Here is a 19,676-nt window from a genome sequence, read left to right on the forward strand (position 1 = left end):
AGCTATGCAGCTGAACCAAGCCTCCTGTGGGAACCATATTAAATACACCATTTATTTAAAGAGATCATTAATAGTATTGATACCAGTGAAAACTTTGCATGATATTACTCTTCATTTAGACCAAACGTTGGTGATTCCAGTGAATATAAAGTAGGCAGTCATTCCTGATATTCATTTGCAACTCATTTGTTTCATCAGTGTAGAGGAGAAAGTTTTGCTGGGGAACCTTCAGCTATGAGGGGTCAAGCGTTCATGCTTTGACACATCATTAAACAGGAACTTGGTGTCTCCATAGAGATAGGTAATCCTTCCCAGGGGGCATTTTAGACATTGTTTCATATGCCTGCTGGTCTTGTGTGATTAGTCTCAATGCAGTGCCCCTACAGAATGAAACACATGAAAACATCTTTGCCATTGAATGGACCTGTCTCAGATTTATGAGCCCAGTTTCAAGAAACCCGTTCAAAGGCAGTTTCCCAATTGTAAATATTCACAGATTTCAGTTAAAAAAATTGAAAATGTTTCCTAAAGAGCTGCCCAAAGGTTTCACCAGGTAGTTGCACTATTAGTCAGTCAATTTTATTTATGTAGCCCAAAGCACAAATCACAAATTTGCTTCAGAGGGCTTTACAATCTGTACAACATTAAACACCACCTACCCTTAGACCCTCTGTTTGGATAAGAAAAACCTGCCAAAAAAGAAACCTAACAGGAAAAAATGGAGGCGAGATTCTAATTCCAGAGCAGACAGACATGCAATGTACAGAAAAGACAGAAATGAATACACTATGAAGAAACCATATGGCAGTATTAGGTAAATAGATGACTAACATATGAAAAATTATGGATCTGAAAACATATTATGCAACTTCCAAGTCAAGGCTACACCATTCACACGGAGGGAACAGAGGGAGACAAGAGGTGAGGCACCAACTGCCCTGAAGCTGGACGACTCAATTCAAAGCTGAGAATCATGTTAGACTATGGACAGACATGGTGAACTCAAATATTTTGCACAGAACACATACTGTGTGCAGTTTATATGTCCTCCACTTATTGTTGAGGGTGAGAAAGGGTGGAGAAATACTTTCGTGTCCCAAACCAGACTCAGCGTTACAGAGACCTGTGTGGCATTTTGCCCATTAAGGTCCAAATACCTGTTGCTGGTTTGAAGAGAGACCTTCACATACAGCAAAAGTAGCCTCTTGCATTTGCATGGTGGTTGACTTTTAACTTGGATCTGTCATGTGCAATAATGTCTTCTTTCTCCAAGTTTGTTATGGGGCCCTATATAGTCCTTAGTTCTGTTAGTGATTAATAACTTACGAAAACGTTGCCTTCATGCCATACGACTCAGGGTGAGAGAGTAAATACCCCCCCCTCCCCAGCTCCAAGCACTTGAACCTCTCCTGTAATGCCACCAGAGTGCATGTTTGTAGTTCAGCTCATATCGACAGCCTCAATCCAGAAACAGGTTTGGCTCATCGAGCCAACGTGGAAACATATGACCCACCTCAAGGACATTTCTGGCTTGTAACTTCAGCGAGTCACTTGTGTGCTGTGTGTGTCCAGCAGGTAGAGAGAGACACTGACAAGACGCTATGTGCACACAGTCTGTGTGTGCGAGAGTGAGAGGTGGCTTTAATCAGTGCAAATCCAGGGGTGTTAGTTGGAGACCTACTTAAAGGTCAGTAACAATGCAGCTGCCTAAAAATACCACAGCGCAGACAGCAAATGTAATAGTGTTGTAATAATGTAATAGTAGGATTCTCCAAATTACATTTTTTCTGTTCTTCTTTCTGGAAATAAAAGTGAATGTACTTATTATGATTAAAGTTTTGTAGGCTGTCCTCTCTGTCAGCACACGTCCTCCCCTCTTATTCTATATCACACATATAGACAGAAACGCACACATAGCCCAGCTGTTTGTCCTTCAGTTATGTCATATCTGGATTTGGAGCGACACTCGGATCCTCATTACATGTGACCCTGTCTTTCTTTACCCCAGGACAAGCTATGGATTTTACAGTGACAACTCTATAACAAATTGCTTTACAGGGAGCAGGTGATGGTGGCGATAACGCTCGTCATCCGGCCCTCCCTCTCCCTCCGTCGCGCTTTGAGCCAGCTCCAGCTGTGGTCTTTAAGAGGCTCAGTGTGGGGGCCTGGGCTCCCTATTCTAGGCCCATCTCATGGCCTGGGCTAATTTTGGACAGAGAAGAGGGGCGAAAGCGAGGAATGAAAAAGGGAGCAAGAGGAGAAGAAGGACTATGAGGCACAGCACAGATGAGCGCTCAGACGACGATGATTATGACATTGTAGTGGGACCAGTGCGGTGACACCAGTCGTCACTGGTACAGGCAAGACAATTGATGGCTACAGACTTTATTTTGCTTGTGTGCACCAGGTCTGAAATGAGAAGGTCGTAAATTTGGGGTTTAACTCATGGCAAGTTACGTGCTCCCTCCTTGACCTCAGTTGTGTCATCTCATTCACACCACATGACACTGCAGCCGTGAGACCATGCGTCTTATTGTATGTCTGCTTTTGTGCACCACAGTCATAAAGTACAGAGCTTACCAGATCCGCCCTGGAAGGACATGTGGCTGCAGCAACCCTTTTCAAATTCAAGTTCACACACACACACACACACACACACACACACACACACACACACACACACACACACACACACATATATATGTATGTGTGTGTGTGTGTGTGTGTGTGTGTGTGTGTGTGTGTGTGTGTGTGTGTGTGTGTGTGTGTGTGTGAGAAAGGGTGGAGAAATATATATATATATATTTTTTTTTTTTTTTTTTTCCCATCACAAGCACGTCTCACACAAGCTCACAGAGAAAAGATCCAACAAATCTACACAAGAACAAATTGCAACAACATAAAATTTTCATGTCCACGCCAAGAAAAAGGATTTGCCAACTTTCTGAGGTTGGGCACTTAGAAAGAAATGTAATCTGCTGCTCTGAGATTTATTCTTGGGGGGAAAAAGTTAATTATTACCCCTCTTGTCATGTGGAATCCTAACAGAAGGAAAGCCAAGATCCATTTTGGGTCACGACCCGTAGCTTGAATAAAAGTTTTTAAAAAGGCATAATTTCTTATCCAAGTCATGCAGCCCAAGGCCTGCAGTCAGAGTTTGAATACTGATGCTTTCAAAGACAAATTGCAAGTCAGTGCAGATATGTAAGACATCCAAGATTTGAAAGTCTGGCATAAGTACAACCCAGCAAAACCAAAAACCAGACTGTGTGTACTGGACAAGCTATCAGGTTTATTTTATAAAAATCGAGTGGTTTTAGAATTCTCACCTTCACTAATATGTCTTCTGCTCAGTGTTGTGGATTGCCTCCTAGCAGATGACAACAGAGCATAACAGAGTGAGCAGCCGTGCTGGCAGTGGCAGCAGCGAGGACGTGGCCCCTCACAGCTCATCAACCTGAGCCTGTGTTTATGGAGGCTGAGAAAGATGGGGCTTTGCTGGAGGACCAGGCGTGTCTGCTGGATTTGGGATGCGGCCCTGCTGTCCTACATTGGAATGTTAATTAGGTGAGCTGAGCAGAGAAGAGGTGACCCGTCCCGTTAACCAGCCAACCCTTCCCCAACAACCAAGAGGGGGATTTAGTGTGACGGAAAGCCCGTCAGCATGTGCCCTGCATGCATCGGCTGGTCATGATGTCAGGCCCCATTGACTGATTGAGAGCATCTGTGTGTGTGTGTGTGTGTGTGTGTGTATGTGTGTGTATGTGTGTAAGAGGGGCTATAACATGATTGATATACATATATATATATATATATATATATATATATAACTCATAGCACATTTTTGTCAAGCATCTTTGTGTTTTCCGTGCACTTTTGCAATTGGAAATTCATCACCGCCACCCAGTTTCTCTCATAAGATGCGTCACTTAGACAACATACCACTAGAATACTGTTTACAGCTGAAGCAACACGAGGCGCAAAATAACAAACAGTTCAGGCCACTTTAAGGGTTTCGTAACTTATCTTCTACCCAACAGGAGCCAAAGGAGATTCTTCTTTTTCAGCATCCAAATAGTCAAAGACACCATACACAAATGCAGAAACATAAAACATACATCAACAAGATAAACATTGCATTTGAGTGTCACTGACTTTGCTTGGAAAGCATGCAGCCACCTATCAGGTACTCAGTATCTTAAATGCATTCTGTGCTTTATATTGCATGTTAACTGCATTTAACTAACAGGCCTGCAATTTTCAGACATGGCAAAGATTCACAAATAAAATCACAGAACAAAATTAAATATAAACATGGCTTATTATTTACTGTTTTACACAGATATAGTTTATGGAGCCTGCTGTGAGCTAATACTGACCTCTAGAGGACACTCTTTGACAGTACAGTACTAAAAATGATTATTTCAAACGAAAGCTGCAATGATCAATCAATTAATAAACCATAGAAAATTAATGGGCAAATATTTTAATTAATCATTTTAGTATTTTTCAAGCTTTAATGCTAAAATCAAATCCCTGGTCCCAGATTCTCAAATGTGAGGAGTTGATGCTTTTATATATGATAGTTAACTGAATATATTTGGATTTTTGACATTTGGGCAAATAAAACAAGCTAATAATAATAATAATAATAATAATAATAATAATAATAATAATAATAACAATTGGTGATGAAAATAAATGGTTAGTTGCAGCCCAACACTAAATCATTCCAAGTCACAGGCTGTAAGCTTTGGCAATAAAACCTACACCGTTGTATAACTCCTATGAGAGTATAAATAAAGAGATGAATACATGACAATCTTTGGGATTAATTTATTAAATCTGTCACTTTCCAGCTATACAGTACTGTAAAGGATCTGATAAAAGTAGAGATAACCAACATGGCATTTGTGTTGTGATATTAATCAAAGCCGTAGTTGACTATAAAATACTTGTGTGTTTTATATTTGTTTCTTATAAAGGACAAAGGCATGGCATTCATCAGAATATCTTATCTTAAAAACATATTGTACAATGGTGCCTGTGTATAATCTGAGCCTATACGATTATCGTAACAATGCATCCTCAAAGTAATACATGAACAAAGCTCAGTGTGAAACTGACTGCATTATCTGCTGTGTAAAACTATTATACATTAAGAACTAAGGAACATTTATGAAATGAACTAATACATTTTTATAAAAACGACAGCTACATACATATGAGTGCACACTGAAATGAGATAATGTAACATACATCGGTCCAAGGTCTACGTGTTACATTTGGTCTCAAATTAGAGTATTTGTTGGAATAACAAGACATACTTGAGGCAGAGTATAGAGAAAAAATTACCTCTCCATGTGATAAATTGATTTGTGTTCTTTGGAAATATGACAATATGACACCATAAAAAGACTTAATATTTTGTAACAGTATGGTGTGCCCAACATACAGTATTGGCACATCACAAACTAAAACTAAAACTATCAATTGTAACTGCTCATTAGTACCAACCCTTAACCACTACCTATAATCATGCCTCAGCGCATATACATATATATAAAAAAATCTAATAAATACAATTATAACAGTGTTTGAAGGGACCTCTGTTCAAATAAGCATAGGATATTAATCCTGTCATGTACAAAACAAAATCTCAATGATAATTATGAGATGTGGATTATGTCACAAACAGAGCAGCAGCTGACTACTTTATTGACCAATCAAATGATCAGTTAGTTAGAAGAAACCACCATGTCCAGTTCTTTGACTCCCTCCTGGCCCGAGGTGAGGCCACAGCTCCCTGAGAGGGGGCTGTCAGAGAAATGGCTGGCAGACCTAGGCGCCGTGGCCGGGGAGAGAGGGGCCTGGGCCAGGCCGGGCTTCTTAGGAGGAATGGGTGGAGGGTTGCCCCTGTCTGCCCTGGGGATGGTGGGTGATCTGATCCCCTGTGGAAGTGGTCCTGCGGCCCTTCCGATGACCGGAGACAAGGGCGCCGCCAAGCTGCGGTAGTCTGTACCGAAGGGTGAATTGTTTGGTGCTGCGAGCTTCGGTGTAGCACTCTGCTGGGCGGTGGTAAAGCGAGAAAGGACTTGAGTGACTGTGCTTCGGGCAATCTGCTTGACTGGGCTGGCTTCTAGGGAGGAGGTGCTGGTCACAGGGGAGACGTCCTTTGGCGAGAGGGGAGGCTGTGCGGCCTGTGACTGAGGCTCTGATTCAACGGTACCCTGGAATTTATGACGAGCAGCGTGGAAGCGCTGGTTGATCCCGGCCTGGTAGGGAGATTGGTAGCTACCAGGGCTTGGGCTGCCTGGTGGGCGTTTGGCAAGGACAGGCGAGGCGCTGGGTGAGGAAGGAGGGAGAGTGGAGGAGGCGGCGGCACTGCATGAGGACAATGTTTTCTGGGTTTGAACTGGAGAATTTTCATTCCCATTCTGGAGGCAGATCTTCTCTGAGGGGGTGCTGTTTGGACCATGGTGCCCATTGGTCTCCATCAGACAATGGTGACCGTTGACTTTTGGCTGCACAGCTTGCTGGTTTCCGTCTTCCTCAATGTCCTCGACCTTAATAGTGTCCACTACTGTTTTTCCTGAAGGGACTTTTGTGGCCCACTCCTTTTCTCGTGCCTCCACTGGAGCTGTAACTACCCCCCTAACGTCTCTCATCATATTCACCTCCTCCACCTTCCTCCTCAGCTCTTCTACCTGATCGCAAAATGGGGGGAAAAAAGATTAATTTCAAGCAGAAATTTGGCAACACAATGCAAACTAATCTTCCTCTCTTGCACTAATATCAGAGGAAACATCGTGATGTAGTTATAGCATGCACAGTGTACAATCTCCTGCCACCTGCGTGATGAATGTGAAAGGGTCACACCTGTTGCTGCAGCTGACAACAGTGAGCTTCCTCCTTCTTCAAACGTGAGCGGAGCTGCTCGCGCTCGGTGTCAAACTCAGCCAGCTGCTCCTCCACCCTCGCCTCCATTCTCAGAGTTCTCCTCTTCTCATCCTCCAGCTCTTTTCTCAGAGCCTGACAAGCCTCCTTTTCCTGCGTGAGAAAAAGTCTGCTCACCCAGAGTGCAACCTATTACCAGACTTAACATCTGTAGCGACAAAAGGAAATAAAGTGCTTTGCTTGGATTGTAAATGTGTATACCTTGTCAAGTTTACGGCTCAGCTCAGTCAGCCGGTGACCCTCCTCCAGAGCCCTGGCACTTGCCCATTTACACTCTTTGGCCAAAGCACAAGAGAGCTGTTTGTGCTGAGCCCGTTCTTCTTCTAGCTGGTCGGTAATCCGCCGCTGTTCTTTTTCCAAACGTCGGACCTGGCTCCGCTCAAATTCCAGCTATAAAGGCAGAGACACACAATAAATGAGCTTGTCAGAAGTAGTAACCATTGTTTTGCTTCAGACAATGTGGAGGGTACTTCAGAGATTTTGATACCACTTCTTCTAAAACACCACCAATCATTACTGAATCCAGTACATGTTTGGACAAATATTTGCAGTGCACTCCACCTCACTGTTAATTAGAAAGCACCTGTTGTTGTAAGCGCTCCCTCTCCTTCTCCAGGATGTAAGTGACATCATCTCCCTCTGCTGTGTCCTCAGCATGCCTCCTCTTCTCCTCCTCCAGATCTGCAATGACCTGAAGCAAACACAGTGGGGAGACAGAGAGTCAGGAATGAAATGATCTCACATGAGTTAGCTCAGCTTGATATTAAGGCCAATAACAGTCATTTTCAAGCAATATGATTACTACATGGCAAGCAAAGACGCTGAAGGCAATTAAGTTGCAGCTACATTAACAACTACTCATGTAGATGAGTGCCTGAAGAGAAAAGTAGAGTTTTCACTCTGAAGTTGTACAAAGCCTAAAATGATAGAGTGCTTTGTGTTCACTTCCAAAAGATGGGAATCATTATTTACTACAGTAATTTAAATGTTATGACTTTATTGATATATATTTTTGTTACTATATTTAAAAACAGGTTTACCTCCTGCCTCATTTTCTTCTCTACAAAACAAATGTTTTTTGTGGTCTATATATGCAAACACTTAAACTAATATATGATACTGAAGAGGGTCTTGGTTCAATCTGTCATATTTTTGACGTCAGCGAGCATAGAAAAGTTTTAAAATCTAACTCTGTCACCGATGTGTTTCATGTAAAACTAATGTGATGTTAACATGAGATTACAGGAAGTTTGTGACACAAATTGGGCAAGATGTCAAAAGACAATGAAGTGTTGTGTTTCATCATGGTGAATAATATTGTGTTCACACACGTTGACTGGAAATGTGACATCAGTGTGCAGGTATTTTATTTTTCTTTGTTCCTGTCTGTTATCCTGAGCCTGTGAAAGCGCTTGAGGATGTGTTTGGATATAGTTCATACTGAAAACAATGCAGTTTGTTTTCTTATTCTGCTGTTCCCGGTGAAAAATTAGAAACAAAAGGTTTTAATGAAAAGGGATGATTTAATCAAAATAGTTTTGTGTAACAACATTTTGTTATGAGCAGTTTTTTAAATATTGTATATTTATAGAAAGAAAAATTCTCATTTTACTTGACTGGTTTGCTTCTCCAGTCATGTTTTTTTCTAATATTTTCCACAACCGAGGCCAGCTTTTATCTTTTATGTTAGTCAGTTGATTTTTTTTTTTTTAAATCCACATATGAAACCAGCTCATTTCTGCATCCCCTAATTAAGAACCACACATCCACACCCACCCTTCTGTGCCTGCTCTCTGCTGCAGCCAGCTGGGCCAACATCTTCTCCTGCATCCTCCTGCAGTGGCTCACCACCAGTTTGAGAACCACCAGAGGGTTGGAGGTGGGGGAGGAACAGCCCTGGTCCTTGTTTTGGCCCCCGACAGCCTCACTATCTCTCTGCAAGGCCAGAAAGGGGTCACTGAGGTTGTACCTGCCATAGCGTTCCTGGATAAACAGCTCTTTACGCTGGGCCTGAGGAGAGAGGAAGTGGAGAGTGAGCACTGAGAGGGGCAGTGATGAATTAACTAGATAATGTATTTGTGGACTGAAGGTTATGTGGTCGGAAATAATGAGGAGTGGAATTGCTTATTTATGCTTTTGCGCAAATGTCCTTGTTTACTGAGGGATTATAATTTGGCTGTAATATGTGGATCTTCTCTTGGATCAGTTTTCTGGCTTCTCAGGCTTGTCTGAGTCTCAGCTGTTACTGTATGCTGACTCCTGTCCATACATTTTCAATGAGACATTTGTAGCCATGTCAAAAGCGTGGCTTTAGGGGCGACAATGCTGGCGGTTGGTTGGTCCAACGTTTTTTTTGGTTCAGACTGAAAATCTCAACAGCTATTGGATGCAATGCCATGAAATTTGGCACGGCCAGTCAAGTTCCCCAGAAGATTAATCTCAGTGACTTTATAGTTTTGAGTGAAATATCTCAACAACTATTGGATGGATTGGCATGAAAACTTGTGCAGACATTCAAATCCCAATCAGGATGAACTATAATGCCTTTGGTGATCTTCCTACTTTCCATCTAATGCCATTATCAGGACAAAATGGTAATCTCTTCAATACCTCTGTGCCTACATAGAGCTTCAGAGATGCTAGCGCGGCTCTAGACCTTTAGTGTTTTTCTTCACCTTGTCCACCATTTGCCTCAAATTGCAAACACTAGTGTATAGCGTATAATGGCCATCAATGGATTAGTCAAATTTAACACTAGTTGCAATTAATTTAAGCAAAAGTGACATCCACACTGCTGAACTTCAAAATTATTATGATATGATTTTAGTTGACACATGCTGCTGTCATATGGCTTTCATTTAAACAGGAAATCAAATACTGCGTTTCGCAATCCATGATGAACATCTTGAAGAGCTAGAGTGGTAAATGAGCAGTAGATAAAAGAAGGGGAAGAGAGGAAGAGGAAATGCATAAAAAGAGTGCTAGCAAGAAGGAGGAGCAACAGATGGTGTGTGTCTGTCTATCTTTAGCAGGACAGCTGCTCTGGACTGGGACTCGGCCAAGGCAGACCTGTTCTCTGTTTAACTCAAGACAAAGGAGGGATAATAGCAGCAAGACATTTCAGGTTGAGCAGATGCCTTTGGGCCTGCTGTGAAAAGGGGCTGAAGTGTGTGTGTGAGAGAGAGAGGGAGAGAGAGAAGGAGAGAGAAGGAGGGCTACAGCAGAGCTGGCAAAGTGTCTTAGTGAGGTTTCAACAAAAGAGGATCAAGAGATTAGAGAGAACAGTATCCTCTCTAGCAGGGTGAGGACAGGGTTCCTGATGACTGATATCAAGATTACTTAAGAAGTTTGAAGTGTCGTCAAGAGTGTAGATGGGCCTGCAGAGCAATATTCAGCTGATTCGATGTTCTTACAGAGCATTTAACTGCTGACTGTGTGTGCGTGTGTACGTGCTACAGCTGAGCACACAAGAATACTGGACCATGAACCCTCCAAAAATGGTACTACATTCGAGTAGAACTGTGTCTATTTTAACTGGAGATGCACCAATTCAGCTTTTTCTGTTTCAAGCACAGATTTCTAATACCTCAGCTCAAGCTATCGGCCAATACAATAGCAGTACCTAATTTAAAATCTGCATATCTTACTGTGTGGATCTTTTTGCTGAAAACATTTTTTAAGCAAGTTTACACTAGGTCAGGGCTTGCTGCTGCATTATGGGGCATTTCATTTGAACTGGGAAGTTGGAACTTCCAAGTTTCCAATCATAAATTTCAATTGGAACGCCCCCTTAAATCAGATTTCTGGCTCAGAAAGTCAGACGAACCTCACCAAGCCAACCTCAAAATCCAAGATGGCTGCTGGAAGGCAGTCAACTCAGGTGTGCCACTCCCAGCTTCAACTTCCAAAGGTAAATGGATTGCGCCACTAAAAAGTGCTGAGTTGGCAACCAGCTGTGACTGAATGTACATCACTGATACAGGAATTTTTTTCTGACAATAACTCATTGACAAAGAAATTGGATGTTAAGTGGATAAATTGCATCATGGCTGATACCCAGTCTGCTTAATAAAGTAGTAAACAGTTAAGGAATATTTCCCTTGGGCTGCCAGTAATCCATTCAAAAGCCCAACATTTGCAGTGGTATTCGAGGCATTATGACATGACTGACACTTTTGTACCAAGACAGATGTATGTTAAGGAACTGGAAGCATATAAGACAAAGCACTTTAAAACAACAAAACCCATCATCAAGCAGATGAAACTCTAGAACTCAGCAGGTTCTGTCAAAGCAAATTAATTGTTTTTCTAGATTAACCCAGTTAGAAAAATACAGGGATTGATGATGGATGGCTAAAGGCAGAGAACCAAAGTTCAAACAATATTCCACAACAGATCACAGGCTTCGTGATCGTCATCTGCAATAACATCGGCTCATGTGGCACAAAGAGAGGAGGGCAAGGCTGCGAGGCTCTGCTGCTGTTATTTGATCCAGTCCGCTGAAGATGGTGTGAAGGCGGATCAAACAGCATTGAGGGGTGAAACAGGAAAACACAGGGCGCCCAGGAGGATTCAAAAATGCCTCTCAAATGTGGGCGATACCCAAAGCCTGATGACCACACAGCACCTAAACAAAAGCCTTAAGTAGAATACCTTATGGATGTGGTATGGTCCTTTTCCTCATTATGTTTGTACAATACAGGCTTCACTAATTACATCTAATTGACGAAGAAAAACTGCCAAAAATGCCTCTCAGAGTCCTTTTTGGAATGCATTCTTCTGATTCATATATGTACTGTAGATGCTAAAGAGAGAATGCTGTGAGCAACGTTTTATACTATCCATCAATTTTTTAGGGTAGGTCTTTCTTTTTCTTAAAAGGCAGATTCTTCAAAGAGAACTCAGTCTTGGCCCACAGCCCATCCCTGTTCCTGTCAATGACTGTCTGCTCTCTGATGTGTCACTTTTACGGTCTAAGATTAAATAAGCTTGGATCAGGTTTTCCATTCTTGACACCAACAGCACTTTGCTTGAGGATATATACTCAGCTTCACTTTAATCACTGCAACTACATGCAATACTAACAAAAAAAAAATTACTCACACAGGAGGATAAGATTTTGAAACGTACAAAGAACACATATTTAGCATAGATTCCCCACCCCCCCTTTGGAAATTTCTAGGAGTGTTCATAGTTTTCTTCCTTTTTTTCAGTGTGCACACATTTCCATAACTGGATAATTGGCCTTTAAATTGTCGTTTTTTTCAAAATCGCAGAATCCCTATTAAACACAGACTCCTTCTCTCTCTCTCTCTCTCTCTCTCTCTCTCTCTCTCTCTCTCTCTCTCTCTCTCTCTCTCTCTCTCTCTCTCTCTCTCTCAGCTCCCTGTCCAGGCCTTCAATGCACATACAAATGTGCACTTCCCCAACACAAAGGGAGGCTGTTTTCCTCTCCATCAATCCTGCACTGCTGCAGAGAGACTGGAGGAAACGAAAAAAGGGATTACAGCAAACACATTTCTAACATCACTTAAAATTTAACACCCAAATCTACCAGAGCTTGTTCATTTCATCATACTGTACGCGCACAATACCCAGAAACATTCAGAGCACGTCTTCTGTGCATCACAGTATACCTTCATTCTTCATGCTTTTCTCTGTTGGCTACAGTTCTTGGCAACCTGTGTGCTTTTGCTTGAGAAGCAGTCTTTGTGCCATGGCTGCACTGGTTCCAATCCAGCTTATCTTTTGCTGACACATGCCTGGACTCTTTCAGTTGTGCAGTGTTGGCGACAAGATCTGTATAATACTGAGGGAAGGTGATTCTTACCCTGGAGTACTGTATATTTCAGAGCTGCTTAGGGAGTTTGCTTGAATACCCCCATATGCTCATGCATGCACTCCATGATCCCTGCAAAGGAACTGGATATTTGAAGAATACTGTCCATCATAATCACATAATTTTGGATGCTATGCAATAAATGCCACAGTAACTGACACTGAATCCAATCAGTTGATGCATCTCAAGGCTAAAGAGAAAGCTATTTTTTCCCTAGTCCAGTACTTCCCTATGACTGAAGAAAACACAAGGTAAACCTGTTTGAAGTATGTCCATTTGGAAGTTCTAGTCAACCACACCATGTGAGCGCGACAGTTAATTAAAAAGCTCATTTCCATATTTGAGTCCGCCTTTAACTTAAAGCAAAGACTCATATGCCTTTCCAAAAGCAAAGGGACTACTGGATCACTGCAGGGCTTTGTGTGCCAAACACAAGCATTGCCAGAGACTTAACTTCCTTTTGAAAGCCACAGCGTGAGCAGCTGCAGAAGTGAGTCACAAGGGGAAAAATGCAGCGGATAGTTAGAATGCCAGTGATAGTTCTGCATAATTAAATATAGAGCACCATAGAAAAAACACATCATTAACCTCACATCCTGTACTCACACCATATCCTGTAGAAAATCGCTGATGAGAATGTTAGATTTTTAGAACACTGAGAATAGAGACTACGCGTGAAAGCTTGCCAGTTCCCATACTTTCAACCAGATGAGCCAAAGGCATGAAAAGCAAAGTAGTAAGCAGTGGTGTTATTACCATGGTGATTTGTGATTGAGCTAAACATTTCTCACATGACACTTGGTGTAGCGGTGACACATCAGTTAAGACAGACAGAAGCAACATGACTGGACCGACTTCTCCAATTACTTCATGTCCACGTCTTATTGTTGGAACAGGACTCAGAGCCTGCCGCCACGCTAGCAGCTCGGTGGACCTGTACTTAGACACGTCAGTGCTATCGTCAGCATGTTAAGTGACAATGCTAACATGCGGATGTGAAGCAGGTTTTAAGTTTACCATATTTGCCATCTTAGTTCACAGTGTTATTTGCTAATTGGCACCAAACACGAAGTACAGCTGTGAATGTGTTTTCATGTGAGGGCGAGACCCAAGATCCACATCGCTAATTCCTTAACAGTAGAAGAGCAGAAAGGTATGCAGTTGTGCTTTACCTTTGGAAAAGTCCTCCAGAGATTAGTTTACCTCAAGAGATCCATTTCCACTTACTCCCTGCTATTAATTTTCTGCAGGTCGGTGATTATACCCTTAATTAAAGCTCTGTAAGAGTTAACACTGCAGCACTGATCCAATCCCAGACCTGAATGGGTTAACAGTTTGTGCCGACAGAGCCCTGAAAGAAGCACAGCCATATTCCCCTCAAGCTCCAGTTAAGGCCAATGTTTATTTGTTCACTCCTACTCTCGCTCACATTGAGTCATCAAGCACCCAGAGTGCTGTAACTCTTCTTGCCTTAGATGGCCAGATCCCAGGAGAGATGTAGGAATGTGGTCTAGACACAACACTTGAACATTCAGCAGCAGACCCTCTTCGACGGCTGCTCTCTAGTTCACTGGCTGCCTCTCCAGTTTGTTGTTCAATGGTGCATTTTGTACCTGGAAAGTGAATAGCATTCCAAGAGCAGTACGGCTGTAAAGCTCAAATATTAATAGCGAGAATAAAGTCTGCAGCATTGTATAAATTTCTCAGAAAGGTACAGCCGTCTTTTGCGGAAAGGCTCCATCATTGAGTTGCTTACTCACTGCTTATAAGTTTGTGGTTTCTTAATTGTGTTACTGAAGTATTTTTACAGCTGTTTTAATAAATGACAAAACATACTTGAGGGCATGCAGATAGTCGCTGTAAGCTTGAGTATGTGGGCATGCAGGACACAGCGCGGCAAAGGACAACGTGTGAGAAAATAGCCAGGCAATCCTTTAATTGAAATGCAGCATTAACCCCGGCAAAGTAAGACATCCTGAGGTTGGAACTACGTAGATGCTCTATGTCAAACTGTGTGTGTGTACCATAAATTTTAGCTATTTCTAATTGAGCTTATATTCAGGTTCACTGGGATGTGTCTGCTCATTTAAACTCATGAAAAGGATGACTTATGAGACAATTCCCCAAGAGATTTACTCCATTCAGCAGAGGCACAGACACTAGTCTGCTGGGAGCAAATTGGATAGATCCAAAAGAGAATTAACTTACCAGACACACTGTATACTGAGAACTTTTTAACAGGAAATTACTGCCACCAGCACAGTTACTTAAATTAACTTTTAATTGTTTTAGCTGCCCCCCCTCCCCCCCATTTTGTTGCTAGATCCTTTTGTACCTGAGGACCAACGTATCTTAACTGGCATCGATAACCAACCCAGGCTCACCCTCTATGGGTTTTAAAAGTTGGTAGCTTGTTCCTTAACAGAGAACTGTGGCTGCAGTTAGCTTGAATTTATGTCCGTCGCAACAGTGATGAGCAGGCAAAAAGTATCCGAATGTTTACAGAAACCTCCCAAACCACTGCTGCAACATAATCGGTTTCTCAGTCGCATCCAGTATGACTTTTGCTCATGTTTGTCTATGAACATCCAAACTGCTAGCTACAAAGGGAAGCATGCAATGTTGTAGCGATATGCTATAGCAGAGTTTTTATAGTCTGACATTTTGATACTTTTCCTCCTGCTGTGAAAACACCATTACATGTTTCTCTATCTAAAAGCAGCTTCTAGGCCTAGAGGGGGGCAGTGTTTGCTATTACAAAAACAGATTTTGCGCAGAGGATCATTTTGACATAAAAATTATGTTAACAGCTCCATTGATTGCGTACCTTTAGGGCATCGATGACCAGGTCCCGTGCCTCCAGCTCTCCCTCCAGGATGCTGAAAAGCATCAGCAACTCCGGCTTGGTCAAACTCTCCATATTCAGCTTGGACTGTGATGACAAAAGATGAAAGAGAAGAAGTTAGTCGACTTCAATGAATCTAGATTTTATTCCTTAAAATTGAGAAACCGCATACTGAACTTCTTAAACGGTTTTCCCACAATAATTTCCCAATTATTTAATTCCATCTTGAAAAATGAAGCCCCTTGTTTTCCAATTCCCCCAAATCAGACATCCAGACAGACATCTGATCTAGCCCACTGATTTATGAGCTTTATGTGGATATGTGGTTATTATCTCGGGGGAGGGAGCAATTTCGCAGCGCAGACCCAGCGCACAAAATATGTACTAACATTTTTGTCTCATATGGAAAAAAACCAGGCAGTTCATTTTACATGTAATTCAGTGGTGTACTGCATAACAAATCCACTGAAGTAGTCACGGTGTGCAGTGTAACTAAAGCAAAGTGTGAGGATAAAGCAACTACTGTTCAACAAAATAAACACATTAGTTAGCAGGCACCTTAAACAGCAGCACAATTCACAACTGCAACAGTACAACTAAGATCCGAGGGCTACATTTTCCAGCAAAGCTGCTCATTTCATTTTCCTAGTTTGGGATATTTCAGCTCAGTGAGGTGACACAAACGTGGCAACACTTCAAGACGGCATGTTCATCCGGCACAGATGGATCACATCTCAAATGAGAGACTGTCAGCTTCCAGCATCCAAGCTGTTCCGTCGTCTGTCTAAATTACTTAAAGCTGACAAACTGAGAATGTGCATGTCACTTCACTTTTCATGTGCAATGTTGAAAATAATATCACTTTGTCTTGTTTTCCCACTGCATATCTCTTTCATAGTGGGTACCATGATAGTTATGTTGTGTAGGAAATGTGATGTGGTCTCTTTGTAGTGTCTCTGCACTCTAATCTCACAGCTGTGTTGGTTCTGCTGACAAGCCCTGCGGTGTCCACACCTCAAACATCCAACCGCACTCTGACCAAGTGAACGTATGCGGGCACCGTCTTTGAAATAAGATCAAAGCTGTTGATGTTCTTACATTAAGCACCCTTTGTCAGATGAGAATCTCCATGTGGGACGCTTAGGGATAGAAGTGCACTGCACTGGCTGACTACTTAATAACATAAGAACAACCAGCTTGAATCACCAAAATATTCTCTCCGAAATGTGGCTGAAAAATCTCACTCACTGATGTTTACTAGACTGCCTTCCACACCTGAACTAGCACTCATTCAACAGGCCCGGGCTCTGCGGTCACCACAACTTTCCACATCATGAAGTCATTCGGAGGGGGTGGGCTGATCTCTTGGAGCACTGGTTGCATAATGAGACACAGGAGCCACTGGCCTTTCATATCAGATCTAGTAGCAAGTATTTCCCAGGCATCAACAATAACATCAGCAACAGAGAAACCTGAACATGACAGCGCTGTGACAGCATATTTACAGCATATAATACACTGTGACACTTATGCAAAGCAGCGTGCAGAAGTGAGAGGAATGACCCTGGTGGACTGCACCATCTCTACAGCAGCGTCCGCTCACAAAGAAGGCACACAGTGTTTTAGCTCTGCCTTCACCAGCACTCATGGTCTGTGGCTTAACCACAGGGGTAAAATGCTAATTAAACTGCAGCGTACACACCTCCCTTGGTTTTGGTTTTACAGGCTTGCTTGCTAATTTCACAGGCCGCTGTAATCACTGTGAGAAGAGTGTGCGTGTGCAGTGTTATGAGAAATGTCTGGCCCAGCTACATGTGTCATCACGCTTGTTTTGATCCTCGTATTACTTTACCTAATCCCCCCCGCAGTAACAGTTGGTAATCACGAGGGTAGGTATACAAACACAAAGCGATAGCATGGGAAATACAAATATTCCCACACGTTCTCCGTAGCTCCACTTCCGATCAGGAAAGCCTTGTGTCCATAATCCTTTTATCCCTGTTTGTTTTAAGCCTGGTCAGCCATGTGCCTCATCTGCAACTCTGTAAACTTATTAAAAGCACACAGTAGTTTTTACTGCAAAAACACATGCTTTGCTCCAGGGGGCCTCTGGTTTGTGAGTAGCTGCTGGATGTGTAGAGCAGAAGTGGAAAATGAATATCCATCACCCAAATCATGTGAATATCCACTTTCCTACCTCTCTGTCACAGGACAGCTTCTCGGTCGACGGATCACGTTGCATCACAGCAAAAGTTACACAAACACACACAGACTATTCCACATTATGTTTAGATATCAGTGTATCTTTATAATCTTTCCTCACATCATCTTCCTGCTGGTTATACTGAGAAGCGAGTGGGAATAAAAATCCAATGTATGCATGAATTCACGTTAAACCTCTGTGGCCCACAAATCTGAACATGAAATGTGGGTCAGCTGAAGGGAAGAACAGCCTGAGAGGTCTGCTGAATTTCCTTGTCATTGTAATCAGGATGTCTGACCAGATGCAGCATGTCTGAATACTAAATTGGATTTGGTAGCCAACCTATTTTTTGTTAGGCCACTTAACTTACTCGCTCAGCTTGCTACCTGCTTGCTTTAATGCAACCAAGTGTTAAAGATCTACATATATATATTTATATTTATATATATTAGAAATGAATAAATTAAACTTTTATGCTGGCACTGCTGAGTAAATAAGCGTTATTTAAACTGGAGTCAATGTAAATGTTCAACAAGCGCTTCCATGCAGATCAAACGGTCATCAGCGTCTGACTGAGGGAGATGTTAAAAGCCACACAGATAATAATAACACACAATGTATGTTAGCCGACATTTTAACATGAAAAAACAGATCTTCGTGGCATTTTATCTTCAGAAGAAGCGGTCTAAACCCTTCGGCCTTTCGCCTTGACTACTTTTTCTACATCTTTTTTTTTGTGTGTGTAGACCAAAACTGTAAACACGATGGGGAAACACGGTAAAATCATCGTCTCCACCTTCACACCGTCAACACAAACACGTTTTCTGTCCGTCTTCCTACCTTCATGTGTCCCTCGGAGGTCTTTGAAAACTCCAGCATGAACTTTTCTCCTGTCAGAAGATTTGTTTCACTTGATTTGCGTCCTCTGATCCCGACGCAGCGGAACACCGGACGGCTAAGCAGTGTTCGAACTGACAGCAAAACCTGCCAATAGCCGACGCGGAGCTCTGGGCGCTGACCAATGAGAGACGAGCTTGTGGAAAAAGGGGGCAGGAACTGCGACGTCCGACCTCTTCGATTTCGGTTGGATTTCTTTGTTTAGGATTTCTCGAGTGTCTGTCTCGTCTTGAAGAGTTTCTTATGGCTTTCAGCAGCTTTTTAAGTGACTTTACGGGTATTTTACAGAACGAAATGTTAAAACACGATAATGGTTTGTTTGTGGTCCTACACAGTGACTTTATAGCGACTTTATAGTAACTTTATTGCACTTCTGTACAGTGTCATGGTGGTTTTGTTGTATTTTCTTATGATAATGTTCCTGTATAATATTTCTATAATAATTTGAAATTTTGATACATTAAAATGGTTTATGGTTATACTTTCATGTTTGCTTAGAGTGGTAGAGTGTTAGTAGTACAATACACTTCAAGTAGGTCTATTATTTAATACAACACTTAACCGATAATAACACTAAACCACATTGCTTAAAGGTATTTTACAAATGACATTACTGGAATATTATTAATGCATATAGGCTTAAATGTTGTTTACTTGGTCACGATGTAACTACAGCTGTTTCGAAAAAGATAATGATTAAGTATGAGTATGAACTATTTGAAAATACTCGAGAACAATTTAAAGATATTCATACTTTTCTCAAGTGCTGCACCTACGTAAAGGCACTTAGTGTCTTTCCACCACTGATAGGATGAACATTTGATTTGATTCTGCTGTAAAACACCATGCACACAGCATAGTTGTCTACATATTTACACTCAGCTTTAGTTGAATATGGTTCATGATAACACACAGACCTGAAATAGAAATGAAAC

General features: G+C 42.0%; 1 protein-coding gene across 1 annotated transcript; it reads right to left on the reverse strand.

The window, feature by feature from the left end:
* Positions 1 to 4,827: 4,827 nt before the first annotated feature.
* LOC139329578 (CTTNBP2 N-terminal-like protein) lies at positions 4,828 to 18,811 on the reverse strand. The gene is made up of 7 exons (XM_070959968.1): positions 18,685 to 18,811; positions 15,624 to 15,728; positions 8,734 to 8,967; positions 7,541 to 7,648; positions 7,159 to 7,347; positions 6,880 to 7,050; positions 4,828 to 6,707 (listed from the first exon to the last, which is right to left on the reverse strand). Exons 1-7 carry the CDS (start codon positions 18,721 to 18,723, stop codon positions 5,739 to 5,741), a joined length of 1,815 nt encoding a protein of 604 aa, XP_070816069.1. The 5' UTR covers positions 18,724 to 18,811; the 3' UTR covers positions 4,828 to 5,738.
* Positions 18,812 to 19,676: the final 865 nt, after the last annotated feature.

The sequence above is a fragment of the Chaetodon trifascialis genome, chromosome 3 (assembly GCF_039877785.1).
Source record: "Chaetodon trifascialis isolate fChaTrf1 chromosome 3, fChaTrf1.hap1, whole genome shotgun sequence".
Taxonomy (NCBI): Eukaryota; Metazoa; Chordata; class Actinopteri; order Chaetodontiformes; family Chaetodontidae; genus Chaetodon; species Chaetodon trifascialis.

Bases quoted from the DNA above. Each gene is read 5' to 3' on its own strand.
- LOC139329578 (XM_070959968.1), bottom strand. From the start codon at position 18,723: ATGCTGGAGTTTTCAAAGACCTCCGAGGGACACATGAAG. The intron at 15,729-18,684 runs GTAGGAAGACGG...TTGTCATCACAG, and splicing joins CCTCCGAGGGACACATGAAG to TCCAAGCTGAATATGGAGAG. The intron at 6,708-6,879 runs GTGTGACCCTTT...TTTTGCGATCAG, and splicing joins GTTGTCAGCTGCAGCAACAG to GTAGAAGAGCTGAGGAGGAA.